At 33.4% G+C, this 20,707-nt stretch overlaps 1 protein-coding gene across 4 annotated transcripts in view; it reads right to left on the bottom strand.

The window, feature by feature from the left end:
* Positions 1 to 12,406: 12,406 nt before the first annotated feature.
* LOC133197161 (rab GTPase-activating protein 1-like) overlaps positions 12,407 to 20,707 on the bottom strand; it is a 58,229-nt gene continuing 49,928 nt past the window's right edge. For all 4 annotated transcript variants that reach the window (XM_061333037.1, XM_061333039.1, XM_061333038.1 and 1 more), the window contains 2 exons: positions 14,598 to 14,669; positions 12,407 to 12,844 (listed from right to left, as the gene is read on the bottom strand). In XM_061333037.1, coding sequence (XP_061189021.1) covers positions 12,521 to 12,844; positions 14,598 to 14,669 — 396 coding nt within the window. In that variant the 3' untranslated portion in view covers positions 12,407 to 12,520. The remainder of the gene's footprint in view (positions 12,845 to 14,597; positions 14,670 to 20,707) is intronic.

Raw genomic sequence — 20,707 nt, 5'->3', positions numbered from 1 at the left:
ATTTTTTTTAAAATTATTAATATAAAATACACTTTATACTATTATTTTGAAATACATGTATCAGCGACATTAATTAATTGAACTTAGTTTAACCTGTGGCATACATATGAGTAATTTCCTGCACTTTAAGATCGAGGTATGTAAAATACTTTCGAAATGTTGGTGTATTCGTCGTATCAGGAAACTGGGAAAGGGGGTAGTACTTTTGAAATATTGGTATAAATTAATAAATTGATTAGGAATTAGCATCTTCAACTTTTAAATGCAACTTTTCACCGATACTATGGTGTCCCGATAGGCTCATTTGCAAAAGTGTAATAACGAGTTGGGAACAACGCACTAGCACAAAGTGACAACTAGCCCGTTGTTCACAACCTAATGACGCGTGGTCACTTTGCGCTAGCGCGTTATCTTTTGCAAAAGTGCAAGAATGCGTTGATAACAACGCGACGGCGCGAAGTGACAATGCGTTAGCGCAAAGTGACAACGTGCAAGCGCGTTGTTAACAACACGCCGGCACGTTGTTATAAACGCATTGTTGCACTTTTGCAAGTGACAACGCGCTAGTGCAAAGTGACAACGCGCCGGCGCGTAGTTTACAACACGCCGTCGCCCTAACACACAACACGCCGTCACGCTGACGCGACTTTACACAAGAGGCCGTTGCGCTAACACACAACACGCCGTCACACTAACGCAACTTTACACATCAAGGCGTCGCGCAAACACAAAATACGACTTTGTGTGTTTGCGCGACGGCTTGTTGTTTAAGTTGTGTGTTGGTACGACGGGGTGTTGTGTAAAGTTGCGTTAGCGTAACGGCATGTTGTGTGTTAACGAGACGGCGTGTTGTGTAAAGTTGCGTTAGAGTGACGGCGTGTTGTGTGTTAGCGCAACGGCCTGTTGTGAACGCTAGCGCGTTGTTCCTTATGCGTTTTTACACTTTTGCAAATGGTCCTATCGGGACACCATACTCTCCCGACCAACTGGCTAAAAATGGTTCGACTCGAAACGTTTTTTAAACATTCCGGGACACAATATTTTTTTTTCTATTTATTCCTGAATTTCCTCATCCCGTCATCAAATATTTTGAAATTTTCTGAAAATAAAATACCGACCCATTTTTTTAGTTGAGTCGGGAGAGGGCAAACAAACATTATTTTAAAGATGGCCCTATCACTTTCTAAATAAATAAAATAAATATAAAAAGCATATTTTTAATATTTGTAGAAAATTTTAGAATTTACTTTGCAAAACTCACGTGTGGGAAAAAATGATTTAAACTCGATATAGTGACAAATTGTCGGTTTGGATAGTAGCGAGATGTATTTTCTTTTTAAATGTATTGTAAAAAAAAATATATTAAAAATCATCTTATTCGATATTAATGCAAAGAAGATTAACTAAAGGCAAATTGAGATGATATTTGATTTTTGATGGGAAGGCAGTATTTGGATGTACTTAGTAAACCAAATGGCCCTGAAAAAGTAAAGGTAGAACGCTTGGCCTTATTACAGTTTAAAAAAAATAAATGGCATGGCATGTCATTCCTTTATATCGAAATCAGCTTAATTCGAGCGAAGTTTTTTCTCTCTCCATGATCCTTTGAAACACTTCACAATAGTACCAGAATCTTACTCGATCACTATGCGTTCTTTTTTAGCTTACCCCAAGCTTGGAGATGGGTATGGCCAGGCCCGACTACCAAAGCCTGTATCGTTCTGATCTCGAAATACATCTACAAGACCTGATAGAAATACACTGCCTGCTGTGTTTCAGCAAACTGGAGCCCCTGCGATGTCGACTTGTAGTCCTGCCTGTCTTAATAGCTTAGTCTGCCATTTTGAAAGAGAGGGGTAAAGAATAGTACATATGCAGCCTACTATATATGACCTTCTGTTGTTTTGACAAACCACTCTGTTGCCAGTCCCCGCTGGCCAATCTCGCAGTTTTAACTCGGCGACACGTGGCATAGCTGGATGGGTTTGTTCCCGTTTAGCACACATTTGAATTGCTCCCACTCTTACATAAACTTTTTAACAATATTTTCAACTCCGGTCTTTACCCTGAATCATGGTCAAAACGTTTTATTACTCCATTGTTTAAACAAGGGGACAGAAACGACGTCAATAACTATCGTGGTATATCTATTGTTAGTTGTTTCGGTAAATTATTTACAAGTGCTCTTAATAATAGGATATTAGAATGGGAACATTCCTATGATATATTGACTGATGCACAGTTCGGGTTCCGTAAGGGATTGTCAACCACTGATGCAATTTTTGTTTTACAATCGCTTATAAATAAGTACCTGTCTGCTAAGAAAAGATTATATTGTTGTTTTGTAGACTTTTAAAAAGCCTTCGATTCTGTTGATAGAATAAAATTATGGCAGAAATTGTTTCATTTAGGCATCCAAGGTAAAATGTTAAAGATAATTAAATCTCTATACAATAATGTTAAAAGTTGTGTTAAATACAACGGTTATCTCAGCGACTACTACCACAACGACACTGGTCTAATGCAAGGAGAAACATTATCACCAATATTATTTTCACTATATGTTAATGATTTCGAGGTTGGTTTTATATCAGATAACTGCCCCTATATTGATTTGCAGAAGTTAAACTTATTCTTACTTATGTATGCAGACGACATGGTTATTTTTGCTGAATCTCCAGAAGGATTACAAAAAATGTTAAGCACACTATGCAGTTACACTGAAGAATGGAGTCTTTCTGTTAATGTAACAAAAACTAAGGTTGTTATCTTTAGAAATGGTGGTAAATTACATAATGATGAATCCTGGTTTTATAATAATGTTGAATTAGAAATTGTGAATGAATTTAAATATTTAGGTATTTTATTTAATTTTAATGGAAAATTTTTAAAAACGCAGAAACATGCTGCTGAACAAGGTAGGAAAGCTATGTTTGCTATTTCAAGTAGATTAAAGAGGTATGAATTCAATGTAGAAACTTTATGTTCAATTTTTGATACTTATGTATGTAGTGTATTACTTTATGGATCTGAGATATGGGGTTTTCACAGATGTCCCGATATAGAAAAGGTACATTTAAATTTTTGTAAAAATACTCTTGGTGTTGGAAAGAAAACCTCAAACAGCTTGATTTATTCAGAGCTTGGGCGTTTTCCACTATATGTTACAATGAAACTAAGAATATTTAAATATTGGATCAAATTAAGAACAACAGAAAATTGCATTCTTAAGTCTTGTTATGAAAATATGGCATTACAAAATGACAAATGGATTTTACAAATTAAAAAAGAACTGTCTTTTCTAGGACTAGGACAACTTTGGACAGAAAACCATTTAAATGATAGAGCTTATAACATTATAAAACAACGACTTCTAGATGTTTCAAAGCAAAACATAATAGAGAGTATATCAAACTCTCCAAAGAGTTATTTGTATCAACATTTAATTGACAATTTCTGTTTGCAATCATATTTAACAAAACCTATTGACAAAAAATTTAGACAACTATTAACAAAATTTAGGTTATCAAATCATATGTTGAATATTGAAACAGGTCGATACCATAACATACCAAAGATTAATAGATTATGTACATGTTGTAATCTCCATGATATAGAAGACGAATTTCATTTCATACCTTTGGGAACTGCGAGGAACGGATCATGACATGTGCTATTAATACCGCCGAAACACTCTTAAGTAGTTTTGACATATAAGCAATTGACCAAATGCTTCATTAAGAGTGTCGGGTTCTAATAAGTTTTTAAGAATATATTTGGAAAAAGCTTATAGTCATATTAATATGCAAGCATCCTCAGTTAATGCAGATTCAACTTTATTTCTCTTGTTTCGCGAGACTCGAAGTTTTAAGTTTTGATTTTCAGAAATCGCTGCAACAGTTGGAATATCCTGTGAGGAAAACTTCCGCCCAAATGCAAAAGTTTCTTTACAAAACAAGTATTTACGTCTTTTGATAATTTTTGATTTACGTACCATGTAGGATGCGTTTTATAACTTCAAGATTATAAAGTTGAATAGACGATGAAACACAAGTTGTGTAAGAACCTGTGCGCACACAATATTCTACATATATCGAGGGGAAAATAAGTTTATTACATAGTTTTTGTTTTTTGTTTTTGTTTTTTTTTTTTTATTTAAACAAAATGTTCGGAAATAAACATAGAACAAACCAAACACCACCACCAACAACAACAACAAAAAAATGAAGGAAAAAATACACAGAGAAATAACTTCATTTCTGAATTTGTTTATAAAGCTTTTGCTAAGGTTTACATAAATAATAAGTTGCAGGGCCGTCACCTGGTTTCGGGAAAGGGCATCTAGAAATCGTACCCGTCAACCAGATTTTTTTTTATCAATGGGCACCATTTCTTAGTGAGTTCTGGTGCATTCTGGAAATCATTTTCCAAATATTAAATAAACGAAGTCTCGAAGCATTAAAGATCAATGATGAAATTATTTTGTTTCAAAAAGAAAAATGGGGTGCAAACGCACCCCTCCCTTTCCGATGGACTTGATTTGATTAAATGGTATTTGAAATGGAATGCTTAGTATTTAGAAATTAAGATATGCCATTAAAATGACTTTTTATCAGATCCTTCACATTTTTAAAACGGATTTATTATCATGGAAATTTCATCAAACTTATTAAAAATAAACCCTTTGAAGGAGTCCAATTTTCCAATTAAATAAATGTCGGATGACTCGCAAGTTAATAGCCATTCTCTGTAAGCATTTAAACTCTTATATAGGGAGTGTGGCACGCTAGGTCTTAGATTTTTATGAAACTTGGCACACATTCCTATAATGATGTATGAAACAAAAATTCATCATAAAATGGTTGCTATGGTCAATGGTTACCATGGCAACCAACATACATTTTTCATGGCCTAAAAAATGCTAAATTTCGATGAAAAATGACTATTTTTGACTAATCAAAAGTCTTTAATACAACAAGATATTTACATGACTTTATCTTTTTGTCAAAATATATCATTTTTATAGTTCTTTAGATAATTTCTATTATTATATGATTGAATAATTTCCCTCTCTCTGATTGGCTGAGATCCAACAATGTTAGAAAAATACTACGTTATATTGACCTACATGTGACCTTCCAGGTCAATATAAGGAATTATTGCAGGTCAATATAATGAATCACGTGACCTTCCAGGTCAATATAAGGAATTATTGCAGGTCAATATAATGAATTATTCCTGTTCCATTTTTTCATGTTACAATGTGTTCTTGTTGAAATTTCTCGTTAAAACTTTCAATTAAAGCAAAAAAAAAAAAACAGTCTTGTAGGAGTTTGCTATCATTTAATCATATAATAAAACAGTTATTGCTGTTTTTTGAGGTCAATACGATGATTTAGACACCTTCGAAGTACAATATTCACCTCGCCCTTCGGGCTCGGTGAATATTGTACTCCTCAGGTGTCTAAATCATCGTATTGACCTCAAAAACCAGCAATAATTGTATAGTATTTGAGTAACTTAACCTCATAGAAAAAATATCCCCCCTTTTTAAGTATGATTTTTCTAAGGAAAAATTGTAGATTTTAGGCTATTTTGAAAAGCCTGGTATAAATTTTTGCGGACATATTGGAAAAAATAAATACATTGGTTTGAAAGTCCATATATAGTTGTAATATAAACTGTAAAGAACCACTTGGTATTCATATCTTGTTTTCAAGTTACCATGGTTACAAACTAATGCATTTTTTAAGAATTTCAGACAAGGGCAATAGGTATCTACTATCAGTTTCTATATAAATACCTGAGATTTTAAAATGGATTAAAACCAAATTTGTACATGTAGTACACAATAGCAAAAACAAAGAAAAAAAATCAATTTTCAGAACAAAAGGTCAAAGGTCAAGGTCAAAACGGCTCGATTTAGATGGAAAAGTAAGGAAACTAAGCACATAGTCATTTTTTCAATGCCATAACTAATACTTGTGTTTTAAACAACATAATTATGAATAAACAAAATTACAGTTCTGGTGGACAATACATGTAACTAGCATCATATGAATTAGTAAATACGGACAGAAGGTCAAAGTTCAAGGACACAATGGTATATAAAATTTGCCTTTTTGTCCCCTGCTTTCACTTAAAATGGGGAATATTTATTTAGGTATGTCTGACATCCATCCGTCTGTCAGTCTGTCTTTCTGCAACACTTTCGCTTCTGCACGATGTCTCGTGAAGCCTTTGAGCCTTTGCAATGAAAGTTTATATAACAACTCCCTGTGGCCTAAGGAAGACCCCCACTGATTTTAAGGTCAAAGGTAAAGGTCATGAATTAATAAATTCTGTCTGTTTTAACACTTTATTTCCGCGCAATATCTCAAAAACTTCGAGCTTTTGTGAAGAAATTTTACACTGAAACTCCCTATGGCCTAAAGAAGACCACTATTGATTTCGAGTTCAAAAGGTCAAAGGTCAAGGTCAAAAATTTATACATTCTGTTTGTGTGTGAAATTTTCATTTCCAATGAAATTTTATATCATAACTCCCTTTGGTCCCGCCCGCAACTCTTAAAGTATCCCGTCCCCCCAACCCCACCATCCTCCGACCCCACCCCTAAAGATCCGTACATGCTCTTTTTTCCTTAAGCAGGGGACACAGCTTCTCTGAATTAGCTTGTTAGTATAGCATTTAAACTCGGATATTGTGAATGTCGTATCCTGTTTTATATACAATATATTTTACTGAAATTGGTTTTACATTCCCACCTTTAGCTTGATGCATAATGTTAAAATGCTATGAGAATGGTTTCATTTATTGAAAAAAAAGTAGCCAACTCAAAATATTGAAAGCCTATACACGTACCATATTGAGTGACTTGTACGTAGAGCATTGTGCTACGTACATGTAAATACACTCTTTTGTTGTTTTGGTAGACTTTGGTAGTCCTTGTTCTAAAATGTACATTTTAGACCCCATTCAACACTCCACACTTTTCCAGTGACAGTCAAAATGTGTTTTCCTGTGACTTTTTTTCAGAGAAGTTGACAGAAAAAGCCTAAATCCATTTTACTTTGCAATACAGTAAAAATCTATCATGTATTATTCTTAAAAACTTGAAAATTAAGAGACATTGATGATAAATATTTTAACCCAAATTTGCCTGGATTTACGTAATAGATCTGCTACTTCCAAAATTTAATCAATAATAATCTTTTGTAAAAATCTGCTGGACCTGCTCAGATAATCTGATTTTGTGTTTTCTCGAATTTATGTCGGTTGCTAAGTTTGAGTTGGTTGGTAAGCTTGATAGAATCGTACACCTTATGGTTTGTATTGTAAACATAATTTCTAAACTTGAGTCCTTGAAAATATTGAAAATAATCTGTCCCTGCCTTCTTCCTACGGTTTTCATTTTTTAAAATGAACATGATAAAGTAACCAATGACCAGGACTTACTCCATCCCTTCCAGGAACAATGTAAAAGCACTTACCCCAAATAAATGAGTAAGAGGCATTTGTAAGAAAAACACGGATCCCTTGTGAAACATTAAGAAGCGTTATATATAAATATGAAAGAAAGCGGTTCATTCATAAGTGATTAACCCCAACCCGCCCCCATTCCCGAGTATAGATTTTTTGTGTTTAATTTTATTATTTTTTTTCTTTTGGTAGAAAGGGGTGGGGTGGGGGTGGGGGGCTTGTCAGAAATTTATTTAAGTTTTCATTATTAATAAAATACAGCTACAAGGATTTACTATTAATTTTACTTCTAAGGTTCAATCTACATTTTCCTTAGTCTAGAGAAATGATAAACTTGATAAAAATAATAACTTTAAATATGATTCAGACAATTTGTATTTCTATACAAACACCCCCCCCCCCCCCCCAAAAAAAAAAATTGAAAGTATAATTTTCACTGGTTGAAAGGAATCAATTACAAAACATTTTCATTATTGACCTTAACAATTTTTTTTATTCTTTTTTTTTTTTTTTTTTGGATAAAGACCATTCCCTTAAAGAAAATACTTGGATCAGGAACATTATCAATTTCTTTGTAAATATTTTCAAAGTCATTGAATAAAAAGTTCAAATCTGAAATATACACAGATAACTTTTCTCTCTTTTTTTCTGAATCAGATACAGATAAAGGCAAACAGTGGTATCAAAAAGATTGAGTTTTCTGTTACATCTCACTAATACAGGGTTTTTAGGTGTGGATTTTTTTTCTACATGTAGCCTTTAAATAGAGATAAAATATACTTTTACGTTCTTTAATTTTAGAATGAGGGTGTAAAGAGTATCAGTTTATATTTTAAATGTAGCAAATCCTAGGCATTTGTTTCGGGAATAATTTTTTTAACCCATAGTATAATAATAATACTTATTATAATATGGGTTAAAAAATTATTACTGTGACAAGTGCCTTTGGGTTGGAGGTTGTAGCACTTATCAAAGATGGATTATTTATTTTCCTGCCAGTTGAGGACAGATTATTTATTTTCAACATTTTCAAGAACACACTTTAGTTTCTAAAATCTGTAACCCCCCCCCCCCCCCCCCCCCGCATCAAATTGTCATCCCTTTAATGACAGACATCAACTTACATACATCATTCAATATTCAACTTCAACTTCCAGTTCTGTACAAACATGTAAATGTAGCTTGACTTTAATTATTTAGGTAAAATCAATAGCCTAGTTCTCTCACATTATAATTCAATTTTGTTTTTTTTCCACATTTGTTTTAAAAAGGCACTGACTTTCCAAGGCTGTATTCATTAAAATATATCACTCTGATTGAGACATTGTACCTCTTCTTACATCCAATTCAATATAATTCTGATATCTCAAGTTTATCTTTTATCCCCATTTTAAAACTCCTAAGACCTTGAGGCTTAGGCTTCAATATCATGAATGTGCACAGAGCTGATTTCCTGTACCATGTGGTCTTTTACATTTCGCCACTGTTCACTCATCAAAATAATTCTTTTGCATGCAGGGAATAAAGAAAGAGGTTAAAATTTGTATGCACATTAAATAAACAGAAAAAACCACTTGATTTTACTTGAAATCCAGGATACATGCTGATAATGTAAACAACTTCCAGTCAGTTTTGTCCAATGATTTTTTTATCTCTCGCACTAAAGAGCTCACAATTATCAAAGGGAGATAATTCAATTTTTAAATGAATGTCTGCTAATTTAATCATAGATTTCTTATATTTATAGACTGAATACCAACAATGTTTTTAAATGCCTTTTAAAATCAGATGTCATACTTTTTATTTCTGTGAGTATCATGAATTGAATTAGCCGCATTTCATTGATTGACATTCCCAAAAATTGCATTTTTTCAGAAAAAATCAACTTTAGACACAGTTTCCATGGTAACTACTCAACATTCATATGATCTAACAATATTTTTTGGAGTAGTTTATGAGGTGGTAAATTCTAGCCAAATTTGAAAAAAATCTGTGACTATGCGTGCCACAAAAGTTTAAGTGGTTACAGAGAATGGCTATTAAATATTAGTTAATTGTTGTCTCGTGACGTATTACTTGTTACGAAAGGGTATATTACGAAATGTGAAAAGTATGAATATTTCATTTTAATAAACTGAAGTAAAAATAAAAAAAAATTAATGCAGACAATGCCATTTAAAAAAAATCAGAAGTTTCGTCCTGATTTTAAAGTTAAAAGTAAATGTATTACATTCTAGGTATTAGTCATTGTCAGTTGTAATCATTTCTAGACGAAGTTGACATTTAAACATATTCCACACTGTCCGTTTCGCATTTTGGCAACACCCCACAGTGTAATTTTCCTCAGTCGTTAGTCTTTTTAGCTCACCTGATCCGAAGTCTCACGTGAGCTTTTCTGATCGAAGGGAGTCCGTCTGTCGTTTGTTATTTGTGAACTTTTCACATTTTCAACAGAACAATAAGACCAAATTCAACCAAACTTGCTAATAAAGCATGAAGGGATTTCAGGTCTGTCGAAATGAAGGGATATGTCCCTTTTCAAGGGGAGATAATTAAGAAATAGTGAAATTTTCGTAGGGTCACGTAGAAATCTTTTTTGGCTTGTCAGTTTTGTTTTGTTTTTTGGAAGTCCCCCCTTCACTTTTGCTACGGACCTGTAAAAATACTCTTTTCAAGAACAGCGGGAGCTATGATTAGTGATATTTAAATGCTGGTATTATAGGTAGTGCAGAGTCAAATTGGTTCATATTGTGGCCATGTTCGGGGGGGGGGGGGCAAAGGGGATCAAAATTTTACATAGAAACATATTAGAAAAAAATTAAAATATTCTTTTCAAAGACAGCAAGACTATGATTAGTTTTATCAATAAACAGGCATCCTTAGGCTGTACAGATTCAGGATTCAGAGTAAAGAGGGATTTTTTCCAGTTTTTTCCCCCAAGAACAACAGGATAAAGGTAACCAAGGTTAGCGTTGTGGCCCATGTACCTCTTCTTTATTGGCATGCGCATTCTCAGTAGGGCAGTCTGGGACAACAAATTATTATCTTTCAGAAAAGTTGAAGTTTAGGCACTATTATGCCAAAACTGCTGATTCTCATAATTCAATTAGGGGATACTATTTGAATCGAAGGGGGGGGGGGGGGATTTTGACGAGTCTGATCATTTATTTTCATGCCTTCACAGCACCGAATATCTATTTCCAAGATGACCAGAGACAGAAATTACCCCCGGTATTAATTTCCTTCAGTTTCTTTAGAATTAAACTTTAATTTTCTTTACCTTGTATTTGATTTTCTCCTTTCTTCTCATAAATTTAAACATTTATGGTCTGAAAAATGCAGATCGAATACAATGTAGATGCAGACGACGACCACTGCCTTAAGTCAGCATGAAAGTAAATAATCTGATTCGTCAGAATTTGCCTCCCCCTTTTCAAAACTAAAACAACGGAATATTTGAAGTTGTAGGTGCACGTTGATTCTACAATTTTTTAAATCGTTGTATCTTCCATGTCAGCATAAGAATTACATTGAATGGCATCAAGCTTAAGGTTCATTAACCCTCTCGTAAGAGACATAACTCTCACTTCGATAAGACTTTTATTCCTTTATAAAAGTGTCAAGTTAGAAGGCCATTTCTGTTAAATTTAGCCCCGCAATGTATGCATTCTGAAATTATGTGCATTTTGATTATAAATTAAATTTAAAGCAAAATTTTATACGATTGAATATCTTTCCTCTATATATCTCCCTTTCCAAGCACGCAGTATCGGTTTTGAAAGGGAGGGGGAGAAAAATATTTGACAGCTAAAAAAAGGAAATTAATTGTCACAACTCGAAAATCCTATATCGTCCAAAAGGGGGTTACATTGCACTAGTATTACTTTACCCCATCACCATGATTCGACCTTACTGCAACTAAAAAGGGGAGGGGGCAAGCCTTTCAATGAATATTTTCAACATAATTTGTTTGGAAAAAAGGGGTAGCCCCCCTCCCCACTACGTGCTTGCTTTCTATGTAAAAATTTTGCAACTTCCTGTGGCAAAGTAACTCTCTCTGGGGTCCACAAATTGAACAAACTATGAGCACGCTTATATACCCGGACAATTTTTAGGGAATTAGCTCTCAAATTCTTGAAAGATTTTAAAAAGTTTTTGCATTTTGATTGCCCGTAATTCTTCAGAGGAAAGACTAAGTAATTTCCTCAACATTTCTAGGTAAAACCCCTTTATGCTCCTTCCCACCCAAGGGACCATGGAATCTATACTTCATGAAGATGCTTTTTAATTTGTCATCTTGAAGTCCTTTCTGTGCAAAATTTTGAACTAGCCTATATTAATAGCTAATTCTGGTTCACTTGTTCAAACACATTTTTTGAATAAACTCGAATCTACTCATTTAGCTTTCTTGCAAGTTTTGTCTTTTCTGTCCAAAGTGGACCATCAGAATTCTATATACTGTAAATGACCCCCACCCTATTCTCATTTCTTGATTATTTTTGAAAAGAGGCACCATGGCCCTCCATTTCACCTGACTTGATTCCCATCACATAAAGAGTTTGAGTGAAAATGGTTCTGGTGAAGAAATTTTGAAACACATTTATGGACTATGGTCAATGCTGGAGCAGACACCAACAATGTGGGTGATTCAGGTGACCATGAAATCAAACTTCATACTGTGAAATCACTTATTTTCGTGGGGGTTTAAATTTAGTTGTTTTTGTTATGCAGGGACCCAAGAATTCACATCCTACATGAAATGTTATTTTTTTAAATATTTAACAACTAAACACCACGAAATCAAATCCCCATATACAAGCATTTTTTCCTCGAACCATGAAATCTTGACCCACGAAAAGTGATTTTACAGTAGTCTGTTCCAGCAATCTGATCCTTTTGATCTCCTTTAATGAACTGATAAAATAAAGACATAATGATATTGCTTTACTTAGCGACAGATTACAATACAACACATACAATAATAAAACAATATATCACAAGCTGGATTGCACTATTAGTATGGAATTGGTGTCCAAATTGATCAGTCCTTAGGTTCTTTTTTACCCGTGTGTGTATTTGCCACCTCTTTAATGGAGTTAAGAGTCTTTGTGAACCAGGTGTTTTTGGACGCCTGGATTTCACTCACAGCCGCATTTAGAGAATGAGTCAGATCCTGTGTCTTACATTCAGACTCAACCAGAGCTAGCTTGGTCTGAGCTAACTCGAGCTCCAGCTCACGAATCTGTTGTTGTAAGTCCACAAGCTTTGGGTTCAATTTCTCTGGATCTAGTTTTGGTTCGGGTAAATTCACTTTTCCATCAGCATCAAACATTTTAGAACAGGTTTCACAGGACTTTACTAGTGTCTGGAAAGAAATAGAAATAATATTTTTTGTCATATTGGAAACTGAAAATGTAATATTCCATGAAAAAAAGATAAATCTGAATTAATAATGTAACAAACTTAATTTTGGCAACATAAAAAGAAACCTCATTAAAACACTGCATAAATAACTAAATGGGCTGTTATGGTGATGAATGAATTAGTATTAAAAATATATCTTAAATATTTTAAAATAATAGTTTATTTAATAAATATAATTCTGAAAATAGTGAATTATCAATTAAAGAAGAACTCATTCCATATAACTGTGATTCTCTATATATATCGGTACAAAGAACATAGTGAAAGGTCATCTGCAGGATTCATAAAAGATTCCTTATGACTGAAATTCCTTATATTAAGTGAGTTCTTTATAACTGATTTTTACTGTACACACATATACACAGCTGTAACATTTTTTAAACATTCTGTATGGATGGTAATCATAAGAATAAGTTCATAATCTGTACTAAAATAAAATATGGTCTGTAACTTTGGATACCATGCATAAAAATTATTTTTCCCTTTTAGTCAAAGATATGGTGATCAGATTCTGCAAATGACAGAATTTAGACATATCTTAGTTGAAAACAAAGGTGAAAAAATTCAGTTTTTATCCAACAAAAGCTGTCAGATGAAGAATAAAGACCTATTTTCCCATAAAAAAAAGATGTGTTTGTAAAACACTGATGCCTCCATAGTTCTTGGCAAAGGTTAAAGTTTCTCAAATGTATGTCAAACTCCAAGGTCAAGAGATCAAAAATGTTGGTACCCAATGCAAGGTCTTGTCACAAGGAATACATGTGAAATATAAAAGCACTAACTCCAACCATTCAAAATTTATGACCAAGGCTAAATTTTTTTCAAAAGTAAGTCAAACTCTATGGCCAAAGTCAAAAGGTCAAAATTATCAGTGCCCAAGAGAAAGCCTCATCACATGGAATACATGAAAGCCATAGCTTAAGTAAAAGCAAAAGTTATGGACAAGGTTAATGTTTTTCATAAGTAGGTCATATTCCAAGGTCAAGGTCAAAAATATTTGTATCCAATCGAAAGTCTTGTTATAAAGAATACACATGTGAAGTATGAAAACTCTAGCAACAACTGTTCAAAAGTTATGGCCAATGTTAACAATTGTTAAAATTCTACAAAAGTGGATCAAACTCAAAGGCCAAGGTCAAGAGGTCAAATATGTAATTATTCAGAGAGATGTTTTGTCATAAGGAATTAATATGTGAAAGCCCAAACTCCAATCAATCAAAAGTTATGGGCAAGGTTTAAGTTTTTGTGGACAAACAAACAGACAGACAGATGGACAGAGCAAAAACTATATGCCCCCAAATCTTTGATTACAGGAGCATAAAAAATAAATCTTTCCAACTAACATCTTCATGCTATGCATAATGTCTTAAAATGCACATCAAATCAAAGGAAACTTTTCTTCAGACATTCATTGTTTAACATACATCAATGAATTTTTTAAAATTGTATCACATGTCAAATGATAAATACAGAGGAAACAGACCTTTAACATTAAGAGTATAAACCTAAATATGTACTATGGTCTTACGTATTATTCATCACTAATATCCTGGAATGTTCAACAATGATCAACAAATTAGTAGGACAGTATTTCAAAATGATATACATGAAAGTGCCTTACATGAAGTACCGGTATTTAAAACAAACATGTCTTGTAACTGTGATCTTGAGCCCTGACTCCTTATAACTCTAACCTTTATTCTAGAGAGTTCCTCGCGGTGGGCTGTCTGTTGCTTTTCCAGTCTCTCACTCAGCTGGGTGCAGATCTACAACACAAAATCAAACATAGTCTCCATGATGTATATTTTTTATATAATTATATACAGTCAAACTTCGTTACCTCTAACTTGATGGGACCAAGAAAAAACTTCGAGATATCAGAGGGTTCGCGATATCTAGGGTAAAATACTTAAGAAATACGTGGTTAGGACTTCCCAATCACTTCGACATATCCATGGTATTCGAGATATCCGAGTTCGAGATACCGAAGTTCAACTGTATTAACTAGCATGTCCCAATGAAAGCATGTGTTGCCTTCAAAAGCAACATTAATGATCCATTTTCTTGAAAAGAAATATACATCCAAGGGTAGCTGGACTGTGTTAGAGCAATATTAATGAAAAAATAAATAGAATGTGTCCATCTATAACATGTATATGCATGATTCAACACTCAGATCTACAATAAATAAACTAGAGGTACTATGATCACTAAGCTCACATAATGATATCCTTTGCTCCCACATGAGTATAATGGGAAAAGTGCATTTCTTGGCAGTATGTAAATTGAGACACTGTTTAAGTTCCATTGAATTTCATTTAGAGTTTTAAGAAAAGTTGCTTTAACAGAATGGGTAACCCCTTTATCGAGTATAATGGCAAAGTCCATGTTTTCTATGAAACCCCAGATATCTTTATGATCAAAACATAAAATAGGAGGTGCACAATGGCACTATGTATTCAAGATTCTCTGAAAGTCTCATTAAATTTTTTTCAGTGGTAAAGAGTTCTGGATAAGAGGTGGGTACTGCCAATATCATAGAATGAATGGCAGTGTCCAGTTTTGCTATGGAAAACCCCAAATATTTGTCTGATAAAAAAACATAAAATAGGAGATGCACAATGCCACTTTCTAATAAAGATTTCATGAAATTTAACTAAATTGCAATCAGTGGTGTAAGAGGAGTTGCAGATAAGGGATGGCTATAGATAGATAGACACCCCATCACTATATACCCCCTCTTTTTTAAGGAGGGGGAGGGGGTTATAATAAAGTGCCATATTAACAATAATTGTTTACTTGATAAGCCATCTTTGAAGATTTTTTGACTTAAAAATCTAAAGGACTGTATTCAGTAATTGGGAATTATCGGCCCTCAAATCAAACTCTGTTGAAGTAATTTTAAATTATGTTCTAACCCAGGAGGATACACACAAACTTCAAAACATTAAACATTTTCATCCACCATGACATCATAAGTTAAATATGACATGCAAAAAATGGCATAAATTTAAATTTCAATGATTTTGAAAGGAAATAGTGTATTTTAGGTCCATAATTTGATTGGAAAATACAGAGCACAGGTCTGCTCAGACTTCATTTTTTGATATTATATGTGCAGAATGATAATATCAATGAAATATTTGAAAATAGTTTGAGCAATTGTGCTCTATAACCAGAAGTCTCTGACGAGACTGTAGCTCTACTGGTTTGAAATTATAACAAAGGAAGAGAAAAGTTGCACTTAGACTTGAAACTTTGCAACAGCAATAAATAGAATAATGATCCTTGGTTTATTCTCTTTTTGTGGCAAAATTTATTGCAATCAGTACTCAAAACTGTAGGAGGAGTAGCCTTTTAAAAGAATTTTACAGAAACTTTGATTTTAGTATCCATGGCAACATCATTCATCAAAATTTAAAAAAAACAATAAAGACAATTATGTATCTCAGCGTAGTCTACTTTAAGGGTGCAACGATAAACCGTTTGATGGTATATCGCGGTATATTTTTCCACGGTTCAATTCACGATACGCTAAACTGATATCGCAGTTCGGTTCAATCGGTTCAGAATTATCCGTTTTGTCCGTTTTATTTCCTTCTTTACTATTTCAAAATGGCTTCCGCGCAAAACGTGAGGTCGCCGATAACGCATTTATGGCAGTTAAACTCATCTCCAGCATCTTACAGACCTCAGATTTAACACGGAGAAGGATTTAATGTGATTATAAGTTATAGATGTTGAGACAAATGATAAACCCTTTAGATCTATAAACGTATTCTTGGTTATACACGATATTCCATCACGTGTGTATTTCGATGAAAATTCGCTGTCTTGTTGACTAAAATGTATTAACACAAGAAATATGACAACCGGTTTTCTACGTAAATAAAAGGAATAAAAGAATGAATGTCTTCCTTTTTCATTCCAATTTAAAAGGAAGATTATTAGAAAAGGTCCCCGTAGTTCCCTGTAAATGTTTATCATTGGTTTAGAATGTTGTCACAACTCAAAGATCTACCTAACAATCCAATTCAAGTTAACAAAATGTTATTTTGATTATTATTAAAAAATGTGAACATTTTGTATAACCCTGCCAAGTTTAAAAAAATATGATGACAAACTTGACTTTTTAACCTCAGTTGTCATGTATCGTGATACGTATCGTATCGTGAATTGAATACCGTGATACGTATCGTATCGTGAGGTTAGTGTATCGTTGCACCCCTAGTCTACTTGCATACCAAGTTATATTAAAATCAGACCAAACGGTAGGAAGAGAGTGTTTTGAAAGTATTTCACAAAAATTTCTTTTTCTTTATCCGACTTATACGCGAGTTATAAAATGATTGGTATTTAAGTGGGTCAATCCCTTTGATTTAAGCTTAAAAAATACAACTGACTTATAAGCAGACTGACTTATAGGCAAGTACATACGGTAGTCTACTTGTGTGCCAAGTTGTATTGAAATCAGACCAAAACTGCAGGAAGAGTAGCATTTTGAAAAATTGTTTACAGACAGCTAGACAGACAGAGAGACAGACAACATACCTTACCATTGAATAAGCTCTTCTGGTCTCTGACCAGTAGAGCTAAAAAAAAGGGTCAAAATTGAACAAAATTTGTACATTTTGTCCTCTTTTTTAAAATAATGGGAAATCTCAATAGATTGTGACAACACAAAGACAAAAATGCCAATATTTTTTCCCAATAAATAATAATATATGTACAAGTGAACTTTGGTATCTCAAACTCAGATATCTCGAATACCATGGATATGTTGAAGTGATGTGGAAGTCCCAACCACATATTCTTTAAGTATTTTACCCTCGATATATTGAATCCTCAGATATCTTGAATTTTGTTCTCAGCCCCATCTGGTTCGAGATAACAAAGTTTGACTGTATATAGTGCTTTTATTTTTCAACCCTCCAAACTAAAATGAATAAGGGAAATCATCAGCCATAATTATTTCATTTAGGCTAAGCACCTTTTAAGTTGTTTTTGATTTTGAATTACAATACTTATGTTTACTTGCATCAGGAATAACAACTCTATATGCCATCATTTGTTGAAACTTACCTGATAGGATAAACTTCAGGTGTTGAAAATATTTTAATAAATAAAATTCAAAATAAAAGTATCAGGAAAGGAGTATATTTTGTCTTGTTGGGTGCATAAACAGAAGTCTGTGAATAAACACATGCAAGGACAATACCCTATACAATATTGGTTAAAACTAAAGTGTCTAGAGCTTTTCTAGATTTTTCATTTTCTGTAGACAATTTCCTTTCTCAGTCTGTTCTGTTAATTGCTGTAAATAATATACATGTAGATCAGAAATTTAATTTGTGTTAAACCTATTGAAACATACATGTAAATTAAAATCCATTCCATTAACAGTTGCACATACGTGACATAGGTCATTTATTCTGCCTCTGATAAAATTCTTGAAATTTCATTGGTCAAGAAGAATACTGTATTAAACCATATTATGCTGCCTACCGACATTGTATTGTTAATGATCCCCTCCACGTGACCTACCCACCACACATCAAATCAATATGCCCCTTCCATGTGTCATACTGACCAGATCATGTTGAACATGCAAGAAGCCTAATAACTGACGTCACATAAGCATTAAATGACGTCACAATGTAAACAGTTGTTACGGAACGGTTTGCTTAACTCAAAGAAAATAAACTTTATTAAAAAATCTTCGAAAGGATAAATTCATTATGTAGACACTTCGAAGGGTAATCTATACTTCCTCAGGCAGCTTTCACATAAATCCCACCTTTTCTGACCCAGTGGTTCTTGAGAAGATTTTTTAATGACCCCATTCTATTTTGCCTTATCTTGATTATCTCCCCTTGGAAGTGAGCTTGGCTCTTCATTTGTACAATTTAGAATTCTCCAAGGGTGCTTTGTGCCAACTTTGGTTAAAACTGGCCCACTGGTTCTTGAGAAGAAGTCAAAAATGTACAGTAAAACTTGTCTAATCCGGTGACCAGTGGTTCCAAAATTTTTGGCCGGATTAGACAACATCCGGATTGGAGAAAATTGAACTGTTATAGCAAGTTAAAATTACATAGATATTAACAAGGAGTGGTAAATAAATACTTGATCAAATGTGTCATTTTTTACGTTTCACTTGAAAAAAATGGTCTATTTCGTTTGTTTTGAACTCTGTTTGTTCTTCAGAATTTTCATTTCTGTTTAAGTTTTTTTTATTCAGTAACGGAATATAACATATATCTCTTGGTCATTTATTAAATTTGAAAATTGTGAAATGTTTTAAACACACTCCAAAACCTCATCATAGCTGTAAATATTATTTTGTTAGGGACAGATTCCTTATTATTTTTTTTTCTTTTAAAGTTGATATGTTTGAATATTTAGACACTGTATTTGTTAATTTCAAATGTTATAATGAATATTGGACCAGAATCTTCTGTCGTTATGGTCGTTGTAAACTAGCGACACAAAGGGAAGTAATTTGAATTGCACATCGTGCACGCAAAACGAAAGTAGAAAAGAGGTCATGAATAAGTCTCCAAATTTTTCTACAGACATGCTATACACAACCATCACTATCACTCGTTCTTTTGTGAGTTTCCTCACCTTACTTGAGCCATTTTTTTTTATCACGCTTGTTAAAATCTAAACTGTCGACACAGGATAGATCATTAATGGGACAATAATTACCCCACGCGAGACTTCTCTAATGACCAGCGAGCACAGGTAAAAATAAGTGGCCGGATTAGAGGAGATAATTTGTACTAATTATGAGCAGTTAGTTCTTTAAATAGAGGCCGGTTTACTGAATAGGCAATAGGCAAGATCCGGATTGAATAACATTTATTAAACATAAATTATAGAGAAAATTCAAGGAACTAAAATATTACGCCGGACTGAACAACATGCCGGAATGCACAACATCCAGATTCAACAAGTTTTACTGTACATAGTTTACAGACAGATAGAATGATGGACGGACAGACAGACAGATGCCAGACAACGGGTGTTCAGAAAAGCTCACTTGCACTTTCAGGTCAGGTGAGCTAAAAACTTTCAAGCTTTTTTCAAGGACTATATATGATAAGAGTCAATTTTGCCCTGCCCCCTCTAAATAAATCAACATTTTAAAATGTGATTCAGGTATTTTAAATTGTTGTTTATTTTGTAAAAGAGTTTATATTAGGCACATCTTTGATAATTTTTCTCATTTATATGCACTCACTGGCTGTATATGATGTCAGAAAAGATAATTGCAATCCAATCAAAATATGAAAAATATGCCTTTTCTTGATGTTTTTCCTATGGGAACCATACAGCTCAGCTTAGAACAAGCAAAAAATTTTCTGTCAATAATTAGTCTTGGATAGAAACATCTTTGGTGAAAATATGAAATTAGTTCCAGTCTGCGCTCAATATTTTCTGGTTGAAACTGCTTGAAAATAAGCAATTTTATACAAAATATGCTATTAGTGAAAGTCATGATGTCATTTTTCTACATTAATGGCATTTGGATCAAACTGAATATCATGAATAAACATTGTGTGTATGGCTGTGCAAAGTTAACCTATATATAATGTAAAATTAAGAGATTTCATTTTTAGGGGCCATTTGAGACCCTTATCACATATTGTTCTTGTCAATCAATTGTCCTTGTTAGGTTTTTACAATTTTCAACTTCCTTCCCATAGCCATTTAGCTAAGTTCAACCAAATTTTAAACATCTTAAGGAGTTAAAGGGTATCAAATGAGGTGTACATTTTTAAAGGGGAGGTGGAGATGGGGT

This window comes from Saccostrea echinata, unplaced genomic scaffold (assembly GCF_033153115.1).
Source record: "Saccostrea echinata isolate AGI-Se365-2 ecotype Australia unplaced genomic scaffold, CSIRO_AGI_Sech_v1 ptg000030l, whole genome shotgun sequence".
In the NCBI taxonomy this organism is placed as follows: domain Eukaryota; kingdom Metazoa; phylum Mollusca; class Bivalvia; order Ostreida; family Ostreidae; genus Saccostrea; species Saccostrea echinata.
Note: the sequence above shows the minus strand (reverse complement) of the source record. Positions and strands in the feature narration are given on the sequence as shown.